This window comes from Phaenicophaeus curvirostris, chromosome 7, assembly GCF_032191515.1.
Source record: "Phaenicophaeus curvirostris isolate KB17595 chromosome 7, BPBGC_Pcur_1.0, whole genome shotgun sequence".
Taxonomy (NCBI): Eukaryota; Metazoa; Chordata; class Aves; order Cuculiformes; family Cuculidae; genus Phaenicophaeus; species Phaenicophaeus curvirostris.
The window spans coordinates 13,939,651-13,967,226 of NC_091398.1; the positions used below are offsets into that span (position 1 = coordinate 13,939,651).

At 44.4% G+C, this 27,576-nt stretch overlaps 1 protein-coding gene across 2 annotated transcripts in view; it reads left to right on the top strand.

The window, feature by feature from the left end:
- Positions 1-660: 660 nt before the first annotated feature.
- Positions 661-27,576, top strand: part of KLF7 (KLF transcription factor 7) — a 63,559-nt gene continuing 36,643 nt past the window's right edge. For both annotated transcript variants that reach the window (XM_069860799.1, XM_069860800.1), the window contains exon 1: positions 661-1,027. In XM_069860799.1, coding sequence (XP_069716900.1) covers positions 848-1,027 — 180 coding nt within the window. In that variant the 5' untranslated portion in view covers positions 661-847. The remainder of the gene's footprint in view (positions 1,028-27,576) is intronic.

The following is a 27,576-nucleotide window of genomic DNA, read 5'->3' on the forward strand; positions in this document are numbered from 1 at the left end:
GGCTGCCCAGGGAGATGGTGGAGTCCCCATCCCTGGAGATGTTTAGACGGGTAGACGAGGTGCTCAGGGACATGGTTTAGCGGCAGATCGGAATGGTTGGACTCTACGATTCAACCATCCACACATGTTTCGAACCCGTCTGCGACCGAGGACACCGCGCTCCGCTCCTTCCGTCCCGCCCGCAGCGCCACCCGCACCCCGCTCTGCCGCCGCCGCGCGCCCCTCCGCCCCCTTATATAGCGCCCTAAAAATAGCTCGCCGCTCGCGCGCCGCCTCGCGGGGAGGGGAGGAGAGAGAGGGAGGCGGGACCCGCCTCAGCGACCAATCACCGGCGCCGGCCGCGCCCCCTCCGCTCCCAGAGCGGCGCCGCCATTGGTCGACGGCGACTTCAGTCACCGCCGCGGGGCCCGCCCCTCCCGCCCCGCCGTTTACCATATATGGTCACGCGCTGGATGCGCGCGGGAGGGGGGGTAGCGGGGGGAGAAGGGGGGGGGCGGGTAGCGCACTTGGCGTGGGAGGGAGAAGAGGGATAGAAGATAGAAGGAACGGGGAAGGAGATAGAAGGAAAAGGGAAGGGAGTCTCCCGAAAATAAAGAGGAGGAGGAGGGGGGGTCCGGTCACGCGTGGCCGCGGGGAGGGGGGGGGACACGGCCACACGTGCCTCGGTGCGCGCCGGCGCCGCTCGCCCTGCCCGGCCCCCGCGCTGCTGCCTCCGCTGCTGCTCGCTCCTCTCTAAAGTGTGACTGAAACAACACAAAGCCAAAGGGACGCTGGATCTATCATTGGTTGATTTATTTTTTTTTTTTTCCTCTCTCCTTTTTATTTTTTTTTAATTCGCTTTTCTTTTATGAGCAAAAAAAACAACCCCCCCACCCGAGCAAAACACACACAAAAGCAGAAAGAAAGGGTCGTGCTCAGCAGCAGCATGGATGTCTTGGCTAGTTATAGTATATTCCAGGAACTCCAGCTTGTCCACGACACCGGCTACTTCTCAGCTTTGCCATCCTTGGAGGAGAACTGGCAGCAGGTGAACCATTTACGTTACTCCTGTAAATCTCTTAAGCGCAGGCAGTCGGTGCGTTGGGGCTGCGTTTCTGACTTTATTTTTTCTTATTTAATTCACGGTTGGGCTTTTTTTTTGGTGTTTTTTTTTTCCGCGTGGGTTTGAATATGTATATTTTTTTTTTTCCCTGAGACTGAGCAGTACATTCAAGCCCTTTCTGCCTTCAGTCCTTGCGGAGCACGCGTGGCAGCACCTGAGAGCCGGTGGCGTTCATCAGGGTTTTGGTTTTGCCATGAATACTGGTTTTGTTTTATTTTTGAGCTTAGGTTTTTGGTTTTGTTGTTGTTGTTTTAAACGAGGCTGATCACTTCCAGCCAGTGCTGACAACTGGCAGCTGGTGGAAACAGGGTAGATCATTCTTATTTTCAGGTAATTAGTATATGCCAATAAAAATTGGAGCTTAAAGCAGAGATAGGGGGTGAGCAGGTGTGCGAATGCACTAGGAAAGATTTTAGGCTAAATTCTGTAACTAGGGAGGTGACTTATTTTTCATTCTTTTTATTTTCTTATTTTTTTAGAAGGTGGGGAGAAACACACGTTTCTTGCTGTGTCTTAAAACAATGACGCCGTAGGCTGGTTACAGTAAACCAGTGTGTTTTGAGGCACCGTAGGGTTAATATGCTGACAGAATGCTTTGAAGATGGTGATCAAGTATTAGGAATGCATTAAAATGATGACTGATGATGTGAATAAACAAGACCGAGGAGAAGAGTAGATTGCAGAGAAAAAGAGTTGTATAAAATGAACTATGAGCCCAAATGCTTAGATCTGTAAACAGTTATCAGCTGGGTTATTGAGGGAAAGGGAAAGGCAGGATTCCTCGTTACGGCAGGACACTGTGAGGCAGTCCTGGTTCTTGGTGTGATTTTCTGGCAGAGGTGGTGCACTAGGTGAAATTCTGGAAACTAGTGTCTCTTTAAAAGAAAAAAAAATATCCGCTGGTGGGTAGGAATAGTGGAGTGGGATGACATGTGGTGCTAATGCAGCTCACGGACTCGTGGCACTGTGGTGTAAGAATAACGAACCACTGGATTTCATCTTGCCAGCATTCGCCTTAGTCTTGGCTAACATAGATGTGTGTTAGGTCCCCAGTAAGTGACAGCTTGAGATGTTAGTTTAATTTTTCCTTAGAAGTATGTGTATGGAGAACTGTGGACCATAGAGCTTCAGGGAAGCGCGTGGACTGTAGTAATGTCATCCAGCCGGACCAGGGCTGGATTTTTAAACGTTTACCCTAGTAAAATTGTTGTGGCTTCAGCTTTGTGCACACACATGAGAGGCTTGTTGACACCTACAAACACATTCAGGATTTAATTTGCAAAATGACCGATCAACTTTGCTTTATCCTCCGAGGGGGAGGGGATGCTTTTTGTTATTAATATTCAGCTTGCACATCCATGATGGTCACATCTGCTTTCCTTTTATATTTTAACATGCTAATTAAACTAAGGAGCTTAATATAGTTTCAGTTAAAAGATGAATTTCATAGCATCGTTGTTGTTGGCTCAGTTGCATAGTCAGTTGCGTATTAGTAACAGTCCAGACAGTCCAAAGCGAGATAATCTGTTGACATAGCCAGCATGCTTTAGGCAGTGCTGTGTGTGATACTCCCTCTCCTGCTGCCTTCTTTTATGCGTGGAAGAGCAGCAGTTCATTTTATACAGTACAATGTACGTACCCTTTACCACTGTTACTACTGCAAAATTTAAACTCACTCTCTCCTAGTTAAACCCCACTGATTCTTCACATATGTTTGAAAAGAGAAGTTGAAAATAATTTATTACATTTTCCCTTATTTCCCCATAGATCCTCCAGCCAGTGCCTGATGTTTCATAATACATCCTGTATTTATAGTTTGTTTTTATTCCCCTGTTGCTGCTTGGATTCTCCTTGCAAACAACGGGCAGCAAAACTGCTGTATCGGTGGTGGGAGCAGCTGAAGCTGGCTCTACAGAGCATGCTGTTGCGCAGCCTTGGCAGACCCACTGACACAGAGACCCTGATTTTATTCTTGTCAATCACTTGCACATAGAACCAGATCTTGGGGATTTATTTATTTTAGGGAAACCGTAGCAACTTTGGGACAAAGGATGCATGTGCACACATATGTTTCTCTCTAATGGTATCCCTTAAAGCTGTCAGGCTGCAGTTGAGACTCCAGGGAAGAGGGCTGATACGCTAGTGACTGATACCTGTGGGAAACGTCAGAATTGGGAGGCAGCTGCTTTCATTTTGAGTGAAAACACTTGAATGGGTCTTGCCTCTACTCCCATGAAGAACTCTGGTGCCATACCCAATCTCCACAGAGGGTCCAGAGCAGCGCTTCTACCAACAGCAAAGCTGCACCCTAGGAGATTGCTACAGCGTCTTAAAATGGGCAAAGTAGTTGTGTGGGTCAAGAGCAGACTTCTTTATTATGTTGTGACTTCTAATTGTTTTGTGATTAGCAGTACGAGGGCTTGATGTGGAGAGGTTAGTCCGTGTTGGCTTCTGCACCTAGAAATCCTGTCTACTGTGATACCATAAAAGACGCACTTGCCCCACTGAAAATCAGACCACACTTTGGGGTGAAAGTGTTGTCACAGTCCAGTCTTCCTTTTCTCTGGAGTCTGAGCCACGCTTTTGTAGCTGCTGGCTGAGGACTACGCAACTGGGGCAGTTGCTCATGTTTCCGATTGTGAAACACCCGTCACTCACAGAGGGCACTGACAGCACAGGCAGGTTGCTAAATGCTTCATGCAATCAGCTGATCTTCTCTCCCTTTCTTCCTTCCCACTGCAAGAGAATGTGAACAAGTTCAGTATCTCTGCTTTTGACTACTGGCATCAGAGTTGAATGTGAGCAACCCAGCAATATGTACTAAACAAATTTTGTGTAGGAAGGGATTGTTGTCTGTCCTGTAGGTTTCATTTTTATAAGGAAAAAATACAAACAAAAAAAACTCCTCACTCTGCCTTGGGTGTAATTTACATTGCAAAAGTGGAAATACCTGACATGGGAGCTGGAACTGAATCCATGATGCGTTTCACGTTATTTTAAAACACATGTTGGGAAGGGGCGGCTTGGGTATTAGGCAGCAAAAGCTTAGCTTCACTATGTTAGGTTTGGATGTATTCCTTTAGGCAAAACACTTTTGAGGTCAGGAGGATTTTTTTCTTGGAGTGGGGAGGTTGGGATCTAGTGCATAGCTCATAGCACAGCTTAATCAGGAGTGAGGGAACTTTGTTTAGTCTTTGTTTAGCATTTTCAGCAGCGCTGAGCCACTACAGCACTGAAAGGAAGAGGTGGGCTCTTTACATTGGAATGAGGTGTTTGCTGTATGTTGGCTGGCTTAGTATCTCAGCATCTGTTTGTTTCTGCCTGGTGCTTCACCCTCACTCTGATTGAACTGTCCTAGTTGCTCTCTGTCCCTACGGGCTGACTCTGCAGTTCAGGACGCGGGGTAGTGGGAGACTTCAGCACCTGTGTGGTTTCTGCAGTGCAGCCTGAGGACCTCTGGCCACGTGTGTTGTTGCTCAGGGGTATCTGTCTGGTATGGCGTCCCCAAGACTGAAACCAGACTGCTGGGAGAGACAGTGTGAGGCTGAAGAGTGCCTCATTACTCTGCAGGGGAAGGAAATGGGTAGGAGGTGACCCTGAGGAGCATAGTCCGTGCAGCTGCACATGGTCCCACTCTGTGTGCCACGCTGCAGAGAGGGCGAGAGCAAGGCTGAGAATTGGGAAGGGCTGGATGTGGGGCTTCAGTTAGTTCTTCCTGCTGGACCCTCACAGTGGCATTTTGGGGATCATTAAAAGATCAGTGTGCAGAAGGCATCTTTTGTAGTCAGACATGTCTCTTCCTATGGGTAACATTTCAAACCGTGCCTGTTATCCTTCTCCGTAGGCCCCTTGGAGGACTCGGGACTCTCCATCCTTGTGTGGAGAAGCGCTCTCTTCCTATTCTGTGGGGGCCATAGGGTAGCTTCTAGCATGACAATTCATATAGTGTCTGAGAACAAAGAGCAGGTACACGCACAGGGTCACCATGTGCGTAGCTGATGCAGGTGTATAAAATCGACAGGACTTAGTTGCAAAACTCTGGGTTATTCTAAAAGAGCCTGCCTTTCCCAAGTCTAATTGGCTGGCAGAAGTGGAAACAGCATTATGTCGTTTGCCTGATAATGTTTCCTCTTGCCTTGTTTGACTTGGTTTCTCTCAGCTGCAGCAAAAAATGATTCTTCCAAGAGAGATGCACGTCCTGTAAACCATAGGACCAAGGAAGCCTTTGTTTCACTTTTGCCTCTACTGTAGAGCTTGCTTTGCATGTTTTTAATCAAGTCTTTGAGCCTCAGTTTCCCCCTTTCAGAAGTAACTGACAGTAACAGTGCTAAGGCATGATCTTTGTGGGATTGGGAGGCTGAGTTTTGACCCATTTTGGCAAAGGGCTTTGAGATCCTTGTGCTGTGCGAGAGGAGAATATCCCAAGGTGACTAATCTAGCAGAACTCTTATATCTTCATGCTGACTTCTGTTTGGCAGACAGGGTCGTTTTCAGGCCTGTAAGGAAAAATTTCCACCGCTACTGGAAAGGAATAAATCACACTGGAAAACATTCCTGCTTCCCCATCATCTCCATTGTTCTAGTTTAATGGCATAGTTGGCCACTACATAAACTAAACTATCTCTTTTAATATTGCTATTTCATCTTGGTTCCAGTCACAGTGTAACACATTTCTTAAGTGCTTATAGTACATCATGCCTCTTGAGAATAACTTGCAGAAATGGTTGACTTCCAAGAACAGCCACATGTGTAATGTAGTGTATTTCAGACTCTGAGCACTGGTCCATTTATACCTGCAGGGTCTCTGCTTGCCCTGCGTGTTGAAAGCATGCTCCTATCACCTTACGGAAAGAGATGGAGAAAGAGAGGAAATACAAACTTGAAACTGGTGTCTCTATTGTTTCATGATTCCTTTATTACAGAATATGTTGTTGTGATTATTTCTTGGCATTATGAAAGTGTAGAGCCCTGCAGTCCATGTTACAGGTCTTAAATGGCTGATGATGTGTGTGACTTGTGTCAAGTGATTTTGAAATGGAGTAAATACCTTTAAGCAAAGCACAATTGTATTGTGGGCACTCAGCTAGAAATTATTTTCTTATTTTTGGGGGGGTGCTCTAACTGCTCCTCCCCCAAGCCCACGTATTTCTGTGTGTCCCATTGAATAAGCAATGCATAGATTAGAGAAGGCTACATAAAAATCATGATATACAGAAAGTCTGCAGTGTGATACTTCCGTATGGAAATGGCAGCAGAACTTCAGTTCCAGGCAATAATTTCACACTTAAGCTCTCCAGGGTGCAGGCAAATGGTATCTTCTGGATATTGTCATATTTTTTGAGGCCTTGTCAAATGACTCTTCACTGAGAAACACACAGTGTGTTGCTTTCCCATTCCACATTGGGAAATGTGTTATAAGGAAGTGAGAAGGAAGCTGCTTCTGTTTGACTCCGTAGCTGCGTATGAACAACCTTTATTGTAGTTGTCCTTACAAAGCAAAGGGATTTTGCTCACTGGCTGGGCAGCCTTGGTGTTCGCTACATGAAGCAGTGGAGTAATAGTACACCTCATTTCCTATGAAATTGGTCACATAGTGCACAGGGGAAGAAAACTTATTCACAGGTTTTGTAATTGGTGACAGTTTTCCTTTTTGATAGTAAGCCTGAATTCTAGAGAGTTAATGAAGGTGTTTTCAAGAATAGTGTTGAGTCCCTCTTTCTTTCCTTTTTGTTTTCCTGGACTCTCAAGTGCCTCCTTGCCCCTTCTCTTGCATATTCACTTACAATGCCCTCACTACTTCCAAGCTCCCAGCAACACTCAGGAGCTGGGAGTACCTTTCTTGTGTCTTTCAGGCTCAAGTTGCAGGAATCGCTCACTTGAATTGCTGAATTTCTTCTTGCCACAGGGTGGTCTTGTTTGTACTATGGATGCTTCTGCTTTGGTCCAGATGAATCTGGATTCACTTGAATTTTGCAGGGTTCAGCTTGATTCTGTAGCAAACAAACAAAACAAACCTGCCAGGGAAAGAGCCCCCCTCCTCCTAAATTTTCCTGAGTAGAGAGCAGTTCTGGAGTATGGATGTGACACAGGTGTCTTCCCGAGCTTGGTGCTGTTGTATTTGAGACAGTCTTGATTTTCTTCCATTGGCTTCAGTCTTGATAGGTGCTATGTGTATTTTGAGTGTCTGAGTTTGGCACTCTCTTGGCTGTGTCTCAAAGCATTGCCACTTTGAGTTAAAAAATTCATGTGCCTGGTTCCTGAGACACCGAGATTGTGTTTAACGTCACAGACTTTTTATTTTTTGATGTGATGTTCTTTTTACTTTCCTTGCTTCTGAGCCAATGAAGATTTGTCTTATTATTATCAAAAATAAAACCATGGCACTTCCAACCACTATTGTGGCATTTCAAGAGCTGGCAGTACAGAGATAGGTGTGAATGCCAAAAAAAGCTTGCATATTGCTGCGTTCACCAGGCTATATTTGCCATCCCTGCTCTTTGAACAGCTGGTGAGGAAGGCTGCCTGGCTGTTCAGGTTGTTAGGCTGCCTGTGAGAGCAGGTTTCATGTCTTATTTCCATTCTTAGAAGAAATAATTTCAGCCTTTATGCTCAAAGATAGTTGGGTATCTTGAATTTCATCAGGGCACCAAACCTTTGTTTTGCAGTTTTTCAGTTACTAGATGAGTTGGCAGATCTTCCATTCTCGTAGGACTGCTGTGAGGATTCCTGTTGGGGGTTTGCGGTGCTCGAGCACTGTAGCTGGGATAGGAGAAGGTTGCACTTGGTATGGGGAGACAGGCAGCCAGCCCCTCCAAAGCTGCCGGCGCAGATCCCGCCACAGCAGGCGGCAGGTGCTGAAAGTGCAGGACAGCTCCTGCACCGGGAACCTTCGGCTGGATGCAGCATAGCTGCTCTGAACTAATGAAAATAAGGATTTGAAAGGTAAGTGTAAATCCCTCTTCCCGGAGCTCTGTGTTGCCTTTGAGACAACCTGTACATAACATTACTTTGAGCACTTGCTCCAAGTTTCTAAAAGTGTTGGAGTTGAGTGTAGGAATCTCGGGCAAGGAGGCATGGATTTTTTTTTTTCTTTAAAGGTTTAATATATCAGCTCTAATATATTAAGCTGCTCTGCTCCTTGTTCTTTTAAAGCAGGCACCCGCCCTGTCCCTGTTCTTATATTTGAAAGATCCTTGCCAATCCAGAGCATTTCTGCTCAATGCAACTGCATATTCATTACATGCATTATTGTTTGTAGAACTATTAAGATGCATATGGTATACTTTACATCATACACTAAGGAGTCCGATTAATTTATGCACAGATTGTGTATAAATGCTTGCTGAAGATCCAGCAGGCATATTCCTTTAAGTGTCTTAACAGTTTTGAACATGGTGCTTATAAATCACGTCTTGCATATCCTAATCTTCTTGGTTGTTTCCCAGCACTGTGGACCAGAGTGCAAAGCTGGGGTTTAAATCATACGTGGGGGTCAACAGCTCCTACTCCGCAAGGGACAGAGAGGTAGGCAGTGACCTGGGTGTGCTTGTGAGACAGTGTGATTGATGGGGAGGGATGTGAAGGAGAAGGACGGTGGCTTGTGGGAAGCTCTTCTGAGACATTCCAATTAATGCTGTGATTTACAAATCCTGCCCTTAAACCTGCAGCCTCCCAAGGTCGGTTTTAAAGGGACACTGGCATAGAGTTGATATTTGGCCATGATGGACCTTCATAAACCAACATGTTCTGACAGAAACAGCAATCAATGGAAGTATCTCCAACTATATAATTAAAAAAGCACTGGAAGCAGGGTTTGTGTTTGTATGGACAGGATTGTCTTGCCCACGTGCTGCCTTTGCAGCTCTCACACTGCAGCATTCTTCCTGTGCAACTGAAGTGAAGTGACTGGAAATCAAAGTGCAAATGACTGCTTGGATTGTGCGGTGAGGAAAAATGCGTGTAGTATGACAAGTAAATTAGATTTAAAAAATGCTTTCACTACTAATAGGCTACTGTGCTATTAGGCATTTGGTTTTAATCCTGACTCTTGAGTGGGCAAAGTTCATTTTTGAGCATAAGGAGGGTTCTTGAGTTTGTAAACATTTGCAATTTCTGCTGAGTTGTTTTCACTCCTGCAAGGGAGGGGAATCAGCATTGTGCTGAATTGCTTTGTGCTGGTGAGGGTGAAGTAGGGGACTGCCTTTGATTACCTGCTTTTATTTTCCACCAGGGCTTGGTGGAAAACAAAAGTTCCAGCAAGCAAAGGCCACAGTTGGTAGAAGTGTAGAAGGGGTGAGAGGTGCTCCTGTCTGCTTGCATTTTGCACCCAAAATGGACATTGGCCACATCACAGGCTAAGGTGTGCTGCTGGAGACCCAGATTTGATTCATGGCTTTGCTTGATTCGTGGCTTTGCTTGATTCATGTCTGCCCTTCCAGATTACGTCCTGGGTTTGTGAAATTTCAGTGGATGACATGGTGACTCCAAAACCGATACTTTCCAATAAAACACTTCAGGCTGGGCAAAAATGTAAATTTTTTTGAGAATGTTTGGTAAAAATGTTTCAACCAGTTCTACTTTCTAGACTTTTTCCTGAGGACCTGACCATATATTCAGTGTGAGAGACTTGGTTTGGCTAACAGCTTCAGCTTTGTTATCAATTTTAGCCTTCCATTTAGCTTGTGCCCCTAAAACTCGATTAATTTTTCCCAGCTATTAGCAATTTTTCTAGTAAAAGGTATCAAAACTCTGTATCCTGTGACTCTCTTGTGTCTTTTGTGAACTGCAGCCACAATCCTATGTGATGCCCTAAGCAATGTGTGGATATTCCTGGTCTCCCACCTGGGAGCCTGCTCTCCTTCCCTCTGGGCAAGGAGCTGGCAAGCATGTTGATGTATGAGATGCACAGGAACAGCACAGTCACATGTTTTCTTTGGCTCCTCACAATTGCTGGTCATTCCTCTCTCTCCTCTGCTCAGCTGCTGCCAGTGAGGTGCGGTGCCACTTGGTGAGGAGTCAGTGCACTCATCCTCCCTTAGCACCTCTGGCTTGCTGCTGAGTCTGAGGTGCCCCACATTCCAGTGTGCAAAGTGAGGTGAGGGGCTCAGGGTCTTTGTTTTTTTTCCCCGTGGCTTTAGAACAGTTTGTAGGATGCCAGCCCTGCAGAGTTTGCTGTCTGCTTTGAGCTGGTGATGAGTACTAAATAATCCTGGTTTGGGGTTTCGGTTTTTGCTTTTCTTTTTTTTGGCCTCCCCTGTCAGCCTAGAAAATTTATGCTGCTCTGAAGAAAACATTCCACTCATCTACAAGCCACTACAGCTGCCATGTGAGTAGTAAAGTATGGAAAGGAGGGAGAAGGAAGAAGAAAGACGGGAGCTGCTGTTTCATATGGAAAGCATCAGCCCAGAAGTGGCTTTGTTTCCGACACGTGGACAGTGGAGAGGCTGCGTTTGCTGCTCAATAGAAAATCTGTGCCAGTGAACAGAAACCTCCCTTATTAGTGACTGGATCAGACAGGGAGAGACGCTGTGCCTCTTGATTTTATTTTAAAATTTGTCTGCCTTTTAAAATAATAAGGGAGACGCAAAGGGCACTGAACTGCCTTGATTTGAGAATACAGCCAGTTTGGCCAAAGCAGCCCTTGTCTGTCTCCATCCGATGCTGCTGTCCCAGTTCACTCTGGTGGTGTCACAGCCTTCCCCTGGCACCTTAGTGGTTGTGAACATCTGAAGGTTGCTGTACATCGGGTTCTTAGCAAGATGTGTGTTCCCTCTGTTTGTTTTTTGTTTCTTGCCTTTTGGGATAGCGTAAAGTCATGTTTCCTGTACCATCAGGGAAACCAGGACCTTGATTTTGATGCTGAGAAGGGTGGCTCTGATGTAACCAGAAGCCTCTGAGAGTTGGGGCTTTCAAGAAACACGGGGGTTGCAGTCTAATAGCAAGAGAAAAGATGCCTCTGTGTCATCATACCAGAGAAAGGGAGCACCGTTTCAGAGTTCTCCAGTACCTTGGAAGAAGAGGCAGACTACTGTAACTGCTGATGTGACCCAGTGAAAGAGCTTGTAAGGTGCTTCTTTTGCAGGTTTGAGAATTTCAGGGTAAGTAGATGTCACCTGGACGAATTTCCTACTGTCTGCTGCAGGAAAACAGCCTAGACTTCCCTTACTGGCGCATCTCTCAGCTCTCCTGTGTTCTAGAAGTGAAAAGATTGTTGTATACAGTGCTTGAAACAGAAGGGTCTCCTTTAATCTGTGAGTTTTTTTTCTAGAGGGAATGAGTCTTTTGGTGTTTGATTGTACCGTTAAGGTCAGGAGGAGCTTTCTTTTTTTTTTTTTCCCATTGATTACGGGGTGAAATTGTCCAGACACAGGCTGAAATCTCTGTCTCCAGTGCTTCCCTGGATGAAGATGTTTGCTTGAATCAGTTCCATAGAGGTGGGGTGATTTGGGGATTAAAGAAGCTTAATGTGAGGACCTTGCTCTGCTCGGTTCATGTGCCTCTGGGACAGCCTTATCCCGTGGCTCCATGCTGTACTTTGGAGTTGGTTGCAAAGCTCATGCTCTGTCTTCAGGCAGCCCTGATTTTCTGTTCACTCAAGACAGTTCTGTGTTTTCTGAGAGTGACTTCATTATTAATCTTCCTTGGATGCTGGGAAATGAGTTTCAGAGTATCAGAGTACCCCAGAGTACTCTTTACTGAGTGTGCCTCACTCATCTTGAGCTTTCTGAGCTTTGATGGTTTGTTTAAAACATGAAAAAGAACTTTTTTTTTTTTTTGAGGGAGAACAGAAGAATGTCAGTGCACAGTTACTGTCTGGTGTCAAGGACTTGGTTGGTAATGGGTGACTTCCCAGCACAGTTCCTTAGTGCTGAGAATACCAGCAGGTGCACAGAGCCCTGGCAAGGGTGTGCTGCGATTTCTTTTTCTGACATGAGAAATTCATGCCATGTTTCTTTGGAGGACATATTTGTGGGAGAGCAAGGGAAGCAAGGTGTTGTCTTACTCCCAAATACCTCCACTGCATGTGTCTTTTAGAAAATGCTGAATACTCATCTTCCAAGTCTTGAGTGACTGTTGAGCTGGACACTGAGTGGATGATTCAGGTTGAAGACTCCTCCTGACTGAGGCTGTCTCACATGGATTATCTTCGTGCAGTGAGAGCCATACCACCTGCAAGGCCTTGTAATTCAATCACCATTGCGTTTGAGCAAGCTGCATCTCTGGTCAGATGTTGTTGCGCTGTGGTATAAGATATGAATTTTTGTCTCGTTTCCATTTCTCTAAGTGGAAAAGGTCAAGAAAACATTTGACATTGAGTTCTGAATGCTTTTTCTCCTTGTAAATGGGAAGAATAGTACCCATGCCATGTTGGACATTTTGGATCAGCTAGTGAGTCAGATCCTGGACTGATGTAAACTGATGCAGATCTGCCAAAGTCACAGGGGGAGATACGCGGATTTACACTGGCCCAGTGTCCATGAAAGCACTTGACACCTTGCAGGAGAACGGTCTATACAAATCTCAGGTCTTGTCAGGATGTGCAGTAAATATCAGGATGTGGGCAGATAGCAGCACACCCATTTTAATGATTTGATTAAAACAATATTGCTTTTTTATGGCTCACATAAATGTATTTCCACTGGTGTTGGCGGGAGGAGATATTCTCAAGGGCCATAATGAGAGTGTACATTTTTTAAACTGTTGCACAATAGGCCACTAAGTTGTGTTCTAGCTGTATTGGCTTATTTCTGTTTTATAGTGTACATGGCCTTAGGCATCCTATAAATACCATTTCTCCCCCCACCTTCAGCTAATAAATAATGGAAACTGTACCAGAAAGAAATTTTCTTTCCATGGAAGAGTAGGAGGTCCTGAGCTGCCCTCTATAAAACAAAGGATGTAACATGATTTGTTTTCTTTGGTTTTTCAAATGAAGAAATTATGGGAATGGGAGGGAAAGAGGAGATGTTTCTAAGTGTTAAATGTGCTCTCACCAACACTGCAAGGTAGGATGATGTCTGGTGTGGGCATTGCTTCCCCCAGGACAGTAATACCCATCTGTGAAATGAAGACAGATGAGAGAGGTTTCTAAGCAGTTTCAGCGCACAAGAAGAAGGAAGGATCCCATTCTGATTTACCCTCAGGCTTTCATATCCAGTAGTGGAAACCAACCTGGAAGCGGGTGTAAATGAGTATCTAAAGGAGCCCTTTGTGTAATTCAGTGGGCTGTGTCCTCCATGGGTCAGACTAACTTATCCAAATGGCCCCTTTCAACCTTAAAATCTGCTTCTGTAAGCAAATGCTCTTCAAGACCTTTTTGCTGTGTTTTAATGATGTAAAAAAGCTGTAGTGTAAATGTGTCATGAAGGGTCTCTTCATGTGCACGTACGAGTGGCCAGACGTGTTTCATTTCAAGAATCGCTTCACGTACATACTGTGTGTCAGGTTGGAAATGTGTCAGAGGAGAGACTAGGTTTGTGCAGGTGAGATTTCCTCCTGCACTGACAAATCAAAAGTGAGTCCATGTCATGTCATGGAAAGACTATGGGGCTACATTCTGACTGCAGCGTGGCCTCTGAGGTTAGGGAAGGGTCAGGGAAGACCTTGCGTTCAGCAAGGGGGCTTACTGGCTAATTTTGAAGGCAAATGAGGTTCAAGAGCAGGGTGGCCATGATGAAAAGTAATTTTTGGTGACTGTCTTCGTCCAGCAACAGTAAACTGTGCATATAAGCACATCTGGTCCAGAAACAAATAAGCTCAGAAATAAGCACTGCTGGATCATGAAACTGTTCTGCTCAGGTGCCATTTCTTATTGTATGCCTCAGTGGTGCTTTCCAATCTCATTTGAAATCCACCTCGCTTGAGGCCGTGCTTTCCTTGGAAGCATATGACAAAACCTGATTTCGGAGAGGAGTATCTAACAGCCTGTTCTGTCTCCTACCGTAGTCTAATTCCTCCTTCTCACATGTTCTCTCTCTTCTCCATGAGCAAGTCCATTGCTTTATTTGAGTTCACCCTGTTTGTAGCTGCACCGACTGTGATACTTTTTGCCATCTTTATCTATGTTAACTTTTTAAAGTTATCTAAATGTGAAATGAGACCCCTGCTCATTGACCAAAGAACACTGACTGTGGAAGAGATGTGATAAATAGTAATAAATGTGCACCTCCCTTTCAATTTTGTCGTACTCTCATCTCTGTGTTCCAGTTTTCCTGTTTATCAGATGTTAAGTCTCTGTCCTCAAAGCTGTATCTGTCTTCTCTGTGTCTTACCTGCTCTAGGTCTCTTTTCAGCCTTACTAAATCTCTGCTTTTGGTTAAGTGTGCATGTTGTGTTGCTGTTTCTTTCATAAGTGCATCAATTTGTCTTTTCCCAAATTCAGTCTCAAGGATTTATTTCCTGCCCCAGTGTGATTTTCTTTATATGCTGCCTCTCTCTGCTGCATCACACACACACAAAAAAGTTAGTATTTCCTCCCTAAGCCCTTTCCCCTGCTTTTCTTCACAATGAAAGCTTTTCATCAGTTTCCTTAGTTTTCCGATTTGTTTTTATTAAGCATGTTTTTATAGTGTGATCTGCGATCCATCAAAATAAATAGAAACAAAAAAAGATGCAAAATTTTCAGTTTTGTTTAATGAAACGGATCAGACTTTAAACCGGTTGAAGTCAAATTGGTGCCGGTGACTTGACTTGATGGTAGCTCATTCTGAGTATTGGCTATTGACAGTGAGTTGTGGAAAATCTCAATATTTTAGAGAGCCTAAACCAACGAATACAACTATGGGGTTGAAAAATCACGGGGTAATATTAGTGTTGAGAAGAGCAGGGCCTCTGTGAGTTGCTGCCCTTTGTTTTGGAAACAGTATCTATGTGCTGGCTAGTCAGTTAGTAGAGGACCACTAGTTGTGGTTGATGGGTGTGAGGTGGGTGTTCAGCCCTGGTCATGGTTAAAGGCCTCTTGAATTCTGGTGCCCACCCAGCATACCTCTGCCCTTCTCTTCAGCAAAGGTAGCTACTCTGATGTGGGCAGGGAGCAGGCTGCCAGGAACACTGCGGGTTCAGTGGCAGGGTCCCCCCATCTGCAGTCACCCACTGGTGACTGTGGTGGCTTCAAGCAGGGTAATGCCCTGCCAACTTGCATCTGCCACCTTAAAGGAGGATTTACCAAAGCTGCTAGTGTACAGTAGAAGAGCCTTCCTGAGCTGAGGGGAGCGTTAGCTGCTCTGGACTGCGAGACGCTGTTTGGTTTGCTTGGTGGGTCACCCCATGCTTTGGATGTTCCTGTTGTGTTTGTCCACTGCACTGCTTTTAACCATTTCTGCTCCTTTGAGCCAGCCTGGGCTGCTCACATGGCAGAAAAATACTTCCAGGTGTTTCGGAAGATGGGTGATTCCCTTTCCTTCCAGTGCTGGGGTTATAACAAAACAGTGGGGCTGTGCCAGATAGCATTGAGGTGCACAGGGTAGTGGGGCTCTGCTGATTTTCGCTTGATTCTGCCTCTGTGAAAACTTCTCATAACAAGTATCATCTTTCTGCCCTTTATTCAGCAAGCTCTTAAGCTCTGGGTATCTGTGCAGTGTTTCTGTGTTGAACGCAAGGGCTGTAAATTAACAAGTCCTAAACCATGTGCTGTTGCTAATGATCCTGCAGACCAGCATGTAAAAAGCCAAATGTTTTAATAGAAATTAAGGATAAGAAGAAAGGACCTGCAACAGTGAGGCACCATGTGGCACCATCCTTATGACTTGATGGTGTGATTGCACGGATTCACCCTCCTGGGTGTATCCTTCCATCTAATGACTTACTGGAAGAGCTGAAAACGGAGGTGTAAACAGAAAATCCACTGTCCACCCAGATGTTAATTAGTATAAAAGTCAAAGCTGAGAAGTAAAATCTGAATGAGAAACTTGTGGGAAAGCAGTACACTCTGTGCCTACCTCTTCAGTACCAGGGACTACGCCAGCAAATTTGTACGGTCTGGAGCAGTAAAAAATCTTTTGCAGTACCCTGCTAAGTCAGAGGACCTGACACCTATGCTCTTGGAAGCAAAACTTGCAAGTTGCCTTTCTGAGAGTCAAATTTCCCAACAGCAATGACAGAACTGTTTCAGCAGAGAAAAATATGTACCCTTTCATCAAAGACCCAGAGGTTTGGAGCATTCAGATGTCTGTTTGATTTGATAGCTGAGCTTTGAACAGATAGGATGCTTCACAGCCATTGCCTTTACAGAGCAGGGAAAGCTGTAACGTGCCCATTTTACAGGCTGGGAATCTAGGACACCCAAGCGCTCAGTTGTTGGAGAGAGGAAGTCGAGAGCAGAGCCTGAAAAGGATACTAGCTCCATTTTAATTAAATTCTTACTGCAATTGTCTTCCCTGGCAGTTTAATGGGTGGAATGTGGTCTAGCGGAGGAATTTTTGGCTGCAAATTTGACAGGAATATTTTTCTGGGCCAGATCCTTGCTTAGTGTAAATTAAGATGATTCCACTAGCTACGATTACAGTGCTAGCAATTTACTCCTCCCTCTGAGAATCTGGCCCTGATTTGCAGACAGTGGGCAGTGTCATATACTTTGTTCTTTTTAATTTTAGTCTGTCTAGACACTTTTGCAGCACCCCTTTCTGGGGGCACTTTGTGCCAGCAGCTCTGGAGGAGCACCACGCTTTTCTGGGGAGAAATGCTTAGCAGTCACAGTGTGGAGGTGGCCTGGTGTGCTCAAACTCTGTACTTCAAATCCCTAGTGCAGGGTTTGGCTTTGATAGTCTCAATGGGTTTTGGTGGAGAGGTGGCAGAGGGTGTTCATGGCAGGATTTTCTCCCTGTGGAGGGAGAGCGAGTGTGTCATTTTCCCGGTTTTGATGATGTGTTGACCCAGCTGAGTGCTGGAGAAGGGTGGCTGGTGCTGATGCAGCATTTTTGTGGTAGTTTTCCTTTCCAGCAATGGATGACACACCTCTCTGTGGGTAAGAAGGTCTTCCTCCTGGTTTTAAATGCCATTAGCTAATTTGTGTTTATTATTACAGTCAGTCCTTCCTCCCGTGTCGTCAGTATTTATCACTCAGCCTTTAGCTTCTCTGCTATGTTTTCTTCCACACTGACTCACCTGGCTACCCCTGTAGCCGTCTTCAAACTCATCATGAGGCACACACAGGACCTAGTTTTTAAAATATCCTCAAATTGTTGGTCATGGTTAAGCATGATTAGCTAGGACTGTTTTTCTTCCCCTTCCATTCTCTTGCCAATTTCTGAGTTATTTACCAGGATTGTCTGTGACCATGTTTGTCAAGAGCCAAACACAAAGGCCATGACTCTGTCTGGTGCTTGGGAGTGGCAGTGGTATTATTACCATTACTTCTGCTTGAATCAAATGCACTTAACTCAGCCCCTAATACTTACACTCATTTTATGAAATTTGCTAATCATGAAGTTTTACCTTCTGTTGTTAATCACTTAGATTTATGTGTCTGTACCTAGCCCCCAAGACAAAGGAACTTCATGGCTGCAGAAAGAAAAGCCTGGAGATAGGGATCCTAAAGTAATTAAAAGCAAAATTTCTTTTTGAGAAAGCTGTAAAGCACATGCTGTTTCTGGGATTCCATCTGAGCTTGATCAATAGTAACGAAGCAGAGCTCTCCCAAAAAAGCAGCTTGCATGGAAATGGGTAAGAGATTCTTTGTGCAATCTTAATGATTTTGAGAGACATGTTTCCCCTGTGAATTGCTGTAGGAGTTGGCACCCCTTCCCCCACACTCAGCAGAGGCAAGAACATATGACTATCCTCGTGTAAGGTAGCACAGTGTTAATGCTGCTGTATTGATCAAGTTGGGCGGCTTTGTCACCAGAGACATCTGGGAGGATTTATTCTGTCTCCTAGGGCTGCGCCTTCTTAAGTGCATTGTCCAGTCCTTTCACTAGATGAAGGGTGTGTTGTGCTTTTTGTCTTAGCCTGCAGGAGCGATGCTTTCATAAGATTTCATGGTGTCCCACCATCCACTGCGTGTTATCTTTTCTGCTCTCAGGGCTCCCACCTCACTCCCACTCAGCTGTACGTGTCTCAAGTTCAAAAACACATTGCGGTGAGATCCAGTTGTTTGCCCTTGGAGAGTGCCTGGAGAAGCAGCTACTGGCTGCTGGAATGTGGATAAACACAGGGTGATGGGAACAGGAGAGTTTTCCTCTGCTTAGAAAGTGAGCAAAACATTGGTGAGAAAGCAGCATAGAAGGAAAAACACGTGCAGGGTGGTTTTGTTTTCCTGCTGGCTGATATTCATGACCTTGTTAAAAAGATCAGTCTGCTTCAGAGGCTGCACGTGGTCATTTTTAAGTGTAGGGAGAAACTGAATGTGGCTTTTATTTTTCCATCTGATAAATAGCCAATTGCAGGTTTTACTTACAGAACGCTCTGAGCAGCATGAGAAGAACACGATCACCTTGATATTATATTTATGAGTAAAAATGGTATGAGGCAAAGAAGGCTCTTAGCTTGCATGTAAAAAAGACTTCTAGTGCAGTTTTTTGCTTCCAGGAATGCACCATTACTCGTGGTGGGGAAGGGGCACAGCAGGCTTGGCAGGAGGATTGAAGTGCCTGGGGGCACACGGGGGCTTGCAGGGGCAATTTAACATCATGCGTCTTTGACAGGTGTCATGATCTCGATTCTCGGCAGTGATGGGACATCTGCAGAACAAGAAAGGTTTAGAGACATTTGAAATGGAGGAAATTGCCTGAACCTTGCTCTGGTGGTGGTGGGAGCATCTCTGGGGGCACCCTGAAAGGAGCCTGTGTGTTTGGAGGTGCCATGTTGTCTTCTGCAGGGGTTTAGGATGGCAACCGAGTCATGAGTTGTGCCTGGAAAATTGTGTCCTGAATGCATAAGCTAGCAACAGCACCAGCTGTAGCTAGAGCAGCATGGTTTGAATGCATCTCTCCCTTTCTGAGTCCTGGTTCCTGAACTGCTGGGACTAAAGCAGATCACTCCATCAGTGCTGGCCACCACAAGGCATTTTGGCTTACACTTCGGCTCTGATACCATGCAATTGCTTGGGAAACACAACTGCTTGGGAAGTGCATCCACTTGAGGAGCAGAGCCAGCCAGAGGCAAAGTGGCAGACGGCTCCCAGGAATGTTCCCTGTGAAGCAGGGACTCAGCCTGTGGTGTCTCTCATGGCTCCTCCTCTCCCAGCATAAAGGTTACCTTTGTATGTTTATAACCAGAATAAAATTGCAGCTCCTGAAAGCTGTAATTTGTACTTGGAGGAACATAATGTTTGTGTTTAGCTCTTGCAGGCATTGTACCAAAGCATGGTGACAGAGGTCTGGAAGTGTTTGAGATGACGATAGCTGGCAGCAGACACTGCCTTTGGGGGTTACTGAAACCAGCTTTGGTTAAGCAGTATTGATGATAAAAAAAATTCCAGGGAGGTTTGGTTGGAGTGTGAGGAAGAGGACCCTGCTCCTGCAGTGGGAGAGGCTGTGTCCTTCCTCAGTTCCTGCTCTTCCTCTTCCCACAAACTGAGCCAAGAGAGCCTGGCTGCGATCTTCCGAGTCTTGACATTGGAGACTTCCATCCCATCTCAGAAAGACAATAGAGGGAAGGAGTGGTGTACAGCCAGCCCATAAAGGCCGGCTTATCTTGGGAGATGCTGTATAGGCTTAAATAGATGTGGAAAAGGGAAATAGTTTACCTCAAGTGTCCTATTTTCCCTAACTACATTTTTTCAAATGTCTGAGTTGGAAATATGCCAAATAACATGTCCAATGTTGGGATTATAATCACTACAGTATGTTTCCTCTTTTCCTTGTTGGTAAGCGGGTTTTGTTTTTTCCCTTTCTGGAGAGTAGTTCCCTGCGGTGCATGTTCAGTTGTGGGCTGGATTTGTCTATGGTGGTTTAACTGGTAAGGCTACAGTGCCCTGAATGTGACATCTTCTGATTCCTAGCATCATCATTTGGGCCTTTTCTTCTCATGGAGAGATGCCATGTTGAGTTTAATTTGGTTTATTCGAAGAGGATACCTTGGGATGGGGCCAAAAAAAAAAATGAAAGCCTCACAGAGAGCCTCTTAGCAATGCTGGTGGGTGCAGGCATAAGGGATGCTAAAAGACTTGCCAGCAAAGAGATGCTCTCCTCTGGTATCATCTCTGCAAGGTGGTGCTGAGTGTTTTGTTTGGTGATGTACCTGGAGTTAATTTGGGAAACCTTCCAATTAATCTTAAAAGGAAAGATGTCAAAATAAACTCGAGGCAGTGTCTGGCAGTTCCGCATGGTATTCTCCAATGCGTTTCCAGGGATGTTTTGCCAGAAGAAACAAAGTTTAAGAGAGAGCAGGAAAATGAACAGTGACTTGCCTTGACTGAGATGCTCCTGCCCATGTAAAGAATGTTGCCGAGGAGGTGCAGGATGAAGAAACAGTGGAAGGACAGGGTGCTTGTAGGGAACAAAGGCTGAAAAGAACCTCTACGAGGTTCTGTAGTCAGACAAGTTTCTGAGCAGGGCTCAAACAGGTCCCATCCCATCCTCTTCCTTCAAGAGCAGAGCTTCTTGTAGCCACTGTTGATGCTCCATCACAGCACCCAGCCTCTGATTTTTGCCAGCCTGCTTAGAGTAACAAAATACCACTCTTTGGCCTTTCTGCACTGTAGTCTCTGCAGACTTGGGAGGTACCCATGCAGGGCATTTCTGTGAATGATGACTTATTGTATAGTTAGCTCCTCTACCGAAACACAGTTGTGCACAGAAGCATCTTGAATTAACCATGGTGGCTGCTTGGATGCTGGGAGGTTTGTTGCATCTTCCAGGAGTACCAAGACGTTGCATTCCTTCTAGGCTATTTTCTGGCTGCTCTGCTATTAATAACACTGTCCTGAAATAGCACTTTCATATTGCAGCATATTAAAATCCATAACAACTGGGTGGGTGTCCACAGTCAACAGACCGAAGAAAGTGAGCCAGCACGAGAGCCGTGGTTGTGTAAATTGGCTCACAGAGGTGTGCTGACTCTGAGCAGCTGGTGATCTGACCTGCCGAGCTTTCTCAAGTCAATAAATGGCAGGGCTCTTAATGGGATCTCTCGGCTTCCCATGCTGTGCTGCAGCCGGTAGCCATACAGCCTGCTGGAAACCATGCTGACACATGACTGATCTCGTGATCTTTTCATGAGGAGTAAGCAGTGGCTTGTCCAGTTCTGACAGCACACCTTGAGTTGCTAATGATATCCACAAAAGGCCCTGCCAGATCTCCCTTTTTGTTTGATCTAATGCATTCTGGGGATACAGGTCTCCTTGGGTGCCTGTGGGCGGCTGTCTGGGTTGCTGCTGAGCAGCTGGGCCAATGCTGGCAGGTCCTTTACCAATGTGCTCCAGCGAATTGCTTTTAAAGGGGGGCCCTGCTGCTTCTATCAGGACCCATAGCATCTCAAGTGGCTGCTGGTGAGATCTGAGGCTGATAAAAATATCTGGTGGCTAGACATTGGGAACAAGCACCTTGGCAGAACAGTATAGAAAAGAAAAACAATGGAAAAACATCATTGGCTGCAAGGGTGTTTGTGGCCTTTGGACGACACCTGGCTTTTGAGTGAGTCAAATTTACCTGCAGTAGAATGTTCAAGTGCAAAGGCTGTTGGTTCTGTGCATAGATGATGAAAACTGTTCCAACAGTGGCAAAAATCAGTTTGTGGATACCTCCATATAGATTGCCCCCCCCCCCAAAAAAAAAGGAGAAAAAAGAAACAAATTCAAATATCAGGATGTCTGAAGTTGGTGTTGTTTTTAAAATTTTTCCCTTTTTCCATTTGGGTCACATTGTTCATAATAAAGTAGACAATATTTGTAACATAAAATAACCCTCTCCAGCCCTCAAAGAACATGTCAAATTCTGCTTCATGTAAGCCACAGAGTTAAATGACGCTAATCAAGAGCAGAATTTCATGGAGCTTGAGTGTTGGCCAGGTCCTCAGCTGATGTAAACAGGAACCATGAAATCAGGGCTGCTCTGTGCTGATTTACCCCAGCTGAGAATCCGGTTGTGCTTCGCATTGCTTTGTTTCTAGCCAGAGTTTTTTTTTTCTCAGTGCGACGGTGAAACTCAAGTCTGTTGTCTGCTCTTTTCTTTTCCCATACTGGCGTATTTATCACAGTAGCACATGCATCTTCTTGCTCTTGTAAGATAATAAATTGCCCAAACAATTAAAAAATCCCAAAACAACATTGAAGAAAAAAAGCTAATGCTTGGACAGTTTCTGTGCTCTTGTTAAAGATTCAACTTCGGCCGAGCAGCATGCTGCTGTCTGCATGGCTGGAGGAAGGCTTTGGTCCTATATGTTTATTATCGTTTAGAAATTGTATAAATGCTCTTTTATTCTTCTTTGTTTTGACCTTATTCTACAACACATTCCCCTCCTTCCTCCTGCTTCCTGTTTCCCAGACAGGTCCCCACCTCTTCCTCCCCACAGCCAAAAATAATACAAAAGGGAACATACAAAAAGTTTGTTGAGCCATGAGATGTGATAATGAATGGGCATCGTGTACAGAGTAGATGCACTAGTCCCAGAGCAAAAATGTTGAACAGGCAAAGTCTAATGAGGGGTTGCGAGTTTCTGGGTTAGGAATTCAGTGTTATGCATTCTCTTGTTTAATATGTTTTTAGGTCAGAGCAGAAGATGACTTGCAACCCAGGACTCTCATGAAATGATCACATTTCTTCTCCAGGTTTGACTTAATAAGCTAATTGTGAAGAATTGTGCCTACGAATATGCTGTTGCCTGGGAGTGCGAGAACACAGCTGGTGTATATGTATGTGTCAGCGACTGAGGAGGAAATGTTAAGCTTTCTCTGGATTTTAACGAAACATCTCTAAAGAGTACATTTTTTCATTCATGATCCTATCCAGAGTAATTACAAGGAATCCAGTTCTGCTGTGTAACCCCACTGCAATACTATGTAAGGATGATTCTTAACTGAGGATCGAGATCTAAAATATTGCTCTGCCTTGTACTTTCCACAGCCGTCAGCATTTACTCTTGCATATCCATTTCCTGTGAGAAGTTTACCACACTCTGGGGCATGCTTTGAACCTGATCCTTTGATTTCAGTGGGAGCTGAGACTGGCAATTCAAGGAGCTAATTGTGCGTTTTTGCTGTTTATAATGCTAAATTAAAGCTGCTTCCAAACTGGACGGCAACTAGTTAAACACCCAGTTGAAGATGTTTGGGGAAAAGTTTGCAGTGTGGGCCACTAGTCAGCTCACTCAAAGTTATGTGTATAGATTATGCCTTCAGAAAGATTTTGAAACACACTTACGTTACATATATATATCATTTCTCAAATGGTCATTGTATGGCTACTTGCCGTCTGGCTTGCATGGCAGCACGCAGGGCATGTGCTGCTGTACGAGCACACATGGCTTTCATCATATTTTGATACTAGCACAATGGACTGACTGCGCTTTGAATTCTTGATTTGGCTGTCCTTAATCCTTTGCTGGTATTGATGCTATTTTTTTGTTGTTGTGACTGGTTGCGGATATTTTTTCTATCTTTATTAAACAGTCAGAAAACAACAAAAGCCCTCCAAAGCCCTGATTCAGTGTTTGCAGATTTCTTTCATCCTTTTTTTATCTAGATGCCTATCAAATTCAGCCATGCTTAGCTGCAGTCCTTTGTTCAATATCTCACAACCGGTGCACTGAAATTCTCTATGCCTAAAGCCCAAATACCATAGATTTTTAGTGAACAACTTTGTCTTGTCTGTATAAAAGAATATTTGTTAGATAAGATGTATTTCATTATCACTAAGTTTGGTAACAAATCTTGATTTTGACTTCATGGTTATAGTTACAGGTTCAGAATCTTTGTGAGTTTTAAGACTTTTGTTTTACTGCCCATTTCTGCTGGTGTAAATTGCTGATTTATGAGAAAATTGGTTTTAATCCTCTGAGCCTTAAAGGTTGATTGAAGTCTTTGATAAATCTAGTTACATCATGCCCCAGAACAACAGGGAAACATCTTGCTTTAATTGAAGGTAGTGATTCTGTCCTTAAAGTACATTCACAGAACTTTTTACATTCAAATGTATCTTTGCTGAATGTGATTGAGGCTTCCGATTTCAACATCTTTCATGCTCTGAAGAAAAATGCTGTGAAGAACATCTAGGGAGAAAGCCATCTGGGTCATGGTACAAGAGTGTTTGCTGAGAATGCTGTTGTGCATGAACAACAGTGAATAGGCTGGTTTGGCTAAATACATTTCCTAAAGATACATTCTTTGGGCTGAGACCAAAGGGAAAAATGGGCAAAGGCCAATATTATACTGAAGAAATTTGCAAACAGAGGCTTGAGTTCAGTGTAGTGCAATCAAGAGTTAATAGACTTGTCCATTGCAGACTCTAGTGACTGGTGAGACCCATTCAGATGGTGTTAGCGAGGACTAGCCTGACAGCTTAGGCGCATGATGATGTTAACACTGGAAAACAAGTCTTTGCATATCAAATTATCTTTGCTGACTATGTGTGTGCCTGCTTTTTGCTCTTGGCAAAAGCCTGTTTGTTGAGTGTACAGTTAACTTGGTTCGTTTCATACATACAAGGGATTAATGCATGCATGCAGATATTTACCATGAGTTAGCCATCATTAATTTATTGTTGTACCTAAAAAGTGGTTTTATCTTATTTTCAATTAACTATATAATATGTAGGTGAGATGTGCTGGCGCGTCACTAGGAATTTTGTCTTAAATTTTTTACAATACAAATTATTTGCTATTGCCTGAAACTTTTTCTTACTATTCATTCATTTCATACTGCAGTTTTTCCATTTTCCCAAGTGTATTTTGCAAAAGTACTTATTTTAATCCTAAAGTTCTGTTTATTTTATGCTGTCCCAAATGTTAAGCTTCTGATGTGCAGCAGCTTTTTGACAACTAGCAACTGCCCAGTAGAGGCTGCCAAGAGGAAAAGCTGGAGGTTTTGGCAGCTGGGTGGGAACAGATGACAGTCTTGGAATAGATGGGCAAGAGTATTGGGTTTTGTTGTTGTTCAGGAAGTAATGAAGGCTTTTGGCAGTAGGAGGTGCATCTTTCAAACCTTGTTTTAGGGTTAAGGACAAAAACAGCATGGCATTTCAGGGAAGGCAGGTGAGTTTTGAATCTCATTCCTTTAAATTTAGGGCTGCCCCACAACATCCCGATTAATATTTCCCTCTGGCATCAGCAATGGAAGTGCCACAGTAGCTCAAAGCTCTCGCTGTTCTGCTGAAGAATGAAATACTGACACTGGGCCCTGGACCTGGTGCTGCTGTTTGGTCTGAGCTTCAGTGACCTGTGGTGGCGCTGACCTCAGGATTATCGTTTTGGGTTGCCTTCAGGTTGAGAATGCCTTCTCTTCCTTTGCAGTCTTTAAACTTCCACAATTACTTAAAGTTAGGGATTTTTTTTATTTTTTTATATGCCAGTGGAAAGCAATGGGGCCATGATGGAGACTGGAATTTGACCTTCACTATTGCATGTATGATTCTGCTTTGCTCACATAAATTGTGCTGCAAAGAGAATCCTTTCAAGTATTGTAAACAGAGCTGGTAGATCAGACCTGCTTGTCAACCACATTCGACATTTCCATAATCTGTCACAGCCTGATCTAAGTATCCAACTTCTTAATTAGATTTTGGATAACTTCCAAGATCGGTGCTTGATGTCCAATTATATCTGCAGTAAATGGCACTTAGAAGTAACTAGCACTTCCAGATAAGAACTTCCCATGATCTGTGAGAAAAATTCAAAATCAAGATATTATAAAATACTCTAGCATTGGTAAAACAGAGGAATCCATTGAACATGTTGATAAAGTGTCTTCCTTGACTTTCTGTCCTCAAATCATTATAAGTGGTTGGACTTTGTTTTACCCTTGACAGAACTTTACTGTTACCATTTTGTCCTGTCTTTAGCTTTGCAAAACACCCAGGAGTTTGAGTGCCATAAAGAATTTACAGCATAGGCAGGTGGTTCTGAAGTAACCTGTACGTTTTCAAGAGCCTGTATGTGTGGGTCAAGTTCACACGATGTGGTTGTCAATTGGGACCAGTTCTTTAGATTTATACCCTGGGAACTGAGAGTACATTTTGGGTCATCTGGTGGAATTAGGTTTTCCAGAACTGTCTGGATCTGAACCCAGATACCAGACTTGTGTCCCTGCAGAGGACCCTAGTCAGTCTTTCCCCTGTTACTCTCTGAAGGGGAGACAGAGACACTGGATACCTCCACTGCCTGGAGGCTTGGCACACTGATGACGGTGGTGGTCCAAGTTAGAGCCTTCTTGCTGGTGAGTGATTGAGTCAAACATCAGCATCGTGAGTGGGGACCCCAGCTCCTTCATACCTGTTTTTTGAATGTTCTGGGTTACTCTTTAACATGGACAGCTGACAAGCACCCTAAAACTTGGGCTTTCTGAACCAAACTGATTATCTGCAAGTGTGGAAGGGACTGGAAAGTCTGAGTTTTGACTTGTTGTTGCAGTTAGTAGAAAAACTATCTTGATTTCTGCTGGCTGCAGAATTGAGTGCTAAGCTCCACTGAAAATGCTACGTATGTATCACATCTCTACTATCAGAGGCACACACTGGGTTTCTCTTGCATTGCCTTTCACAGCAGTGAGCATACTCAACGTGTTTGGAAAATAATCTTTATTGTCAGTAGATGAGCTTTAAATGAGCTACAGAGGTAAGAATTACAGGTAGATTACAGGTCATACCTTGTTGAATTGACATAGTGAACACTGAGTTTCCCTGGATCACTGCTACTGCAAACTCTGAACAGACTAACCAGACATAGGTCCTTACCAGGCATGGAACAGCTCCACAGTGGCTGTCTAGTACTGTCTAAAAGATCTGGTGCTGCATGTGGAAGTGTTACGGTGTGCAGTTTACGTGCATTCTGCTGCTATATGTGCTCCAGAGAACTGAGATGATAGTATAATGTGGCGAGTGAAAAGCTGTTGTGAGTTACCGATGTGTAGGCAGGAAACGCAGAGTGTTTCTTGCACATGGTGGAAATGTGTCTCTGCTGGAAAAGTAAGCCTTGCAGTCATATGCAAAATTGAAAAAACAGACTGAGACCTTGTCAGGATTGTCCACGTGCCAAACTGCCGTCCTTTTCTATGTGGCTTTCTACAAGTACATGGGGTCTTGCAAAGTCACATCCTATTGTTTGTCAGCCATGAATCATCATTTCTTTTAATGGGCTAAATGGAGGAGCGAGGTGCAAGGAGAATGACCCTTGTTAATCAGGGCAGATGGGTTGAAGTAACAGGTCACTTTTTATCCCTAGGCTGCAAAACTGACTTGACAGCAAACAGCAGTATTATGGATCATCTTCTTCTGTTCTTGAAGGGAGCCATTTTCCTCTTCCCATTGCAATTTTTGAAGTCTTTATTGTTGTAAATCGTACAGGCACTGAGTAAGAAAGTTTAGTAATGTCTCACGTGACGTCCATTA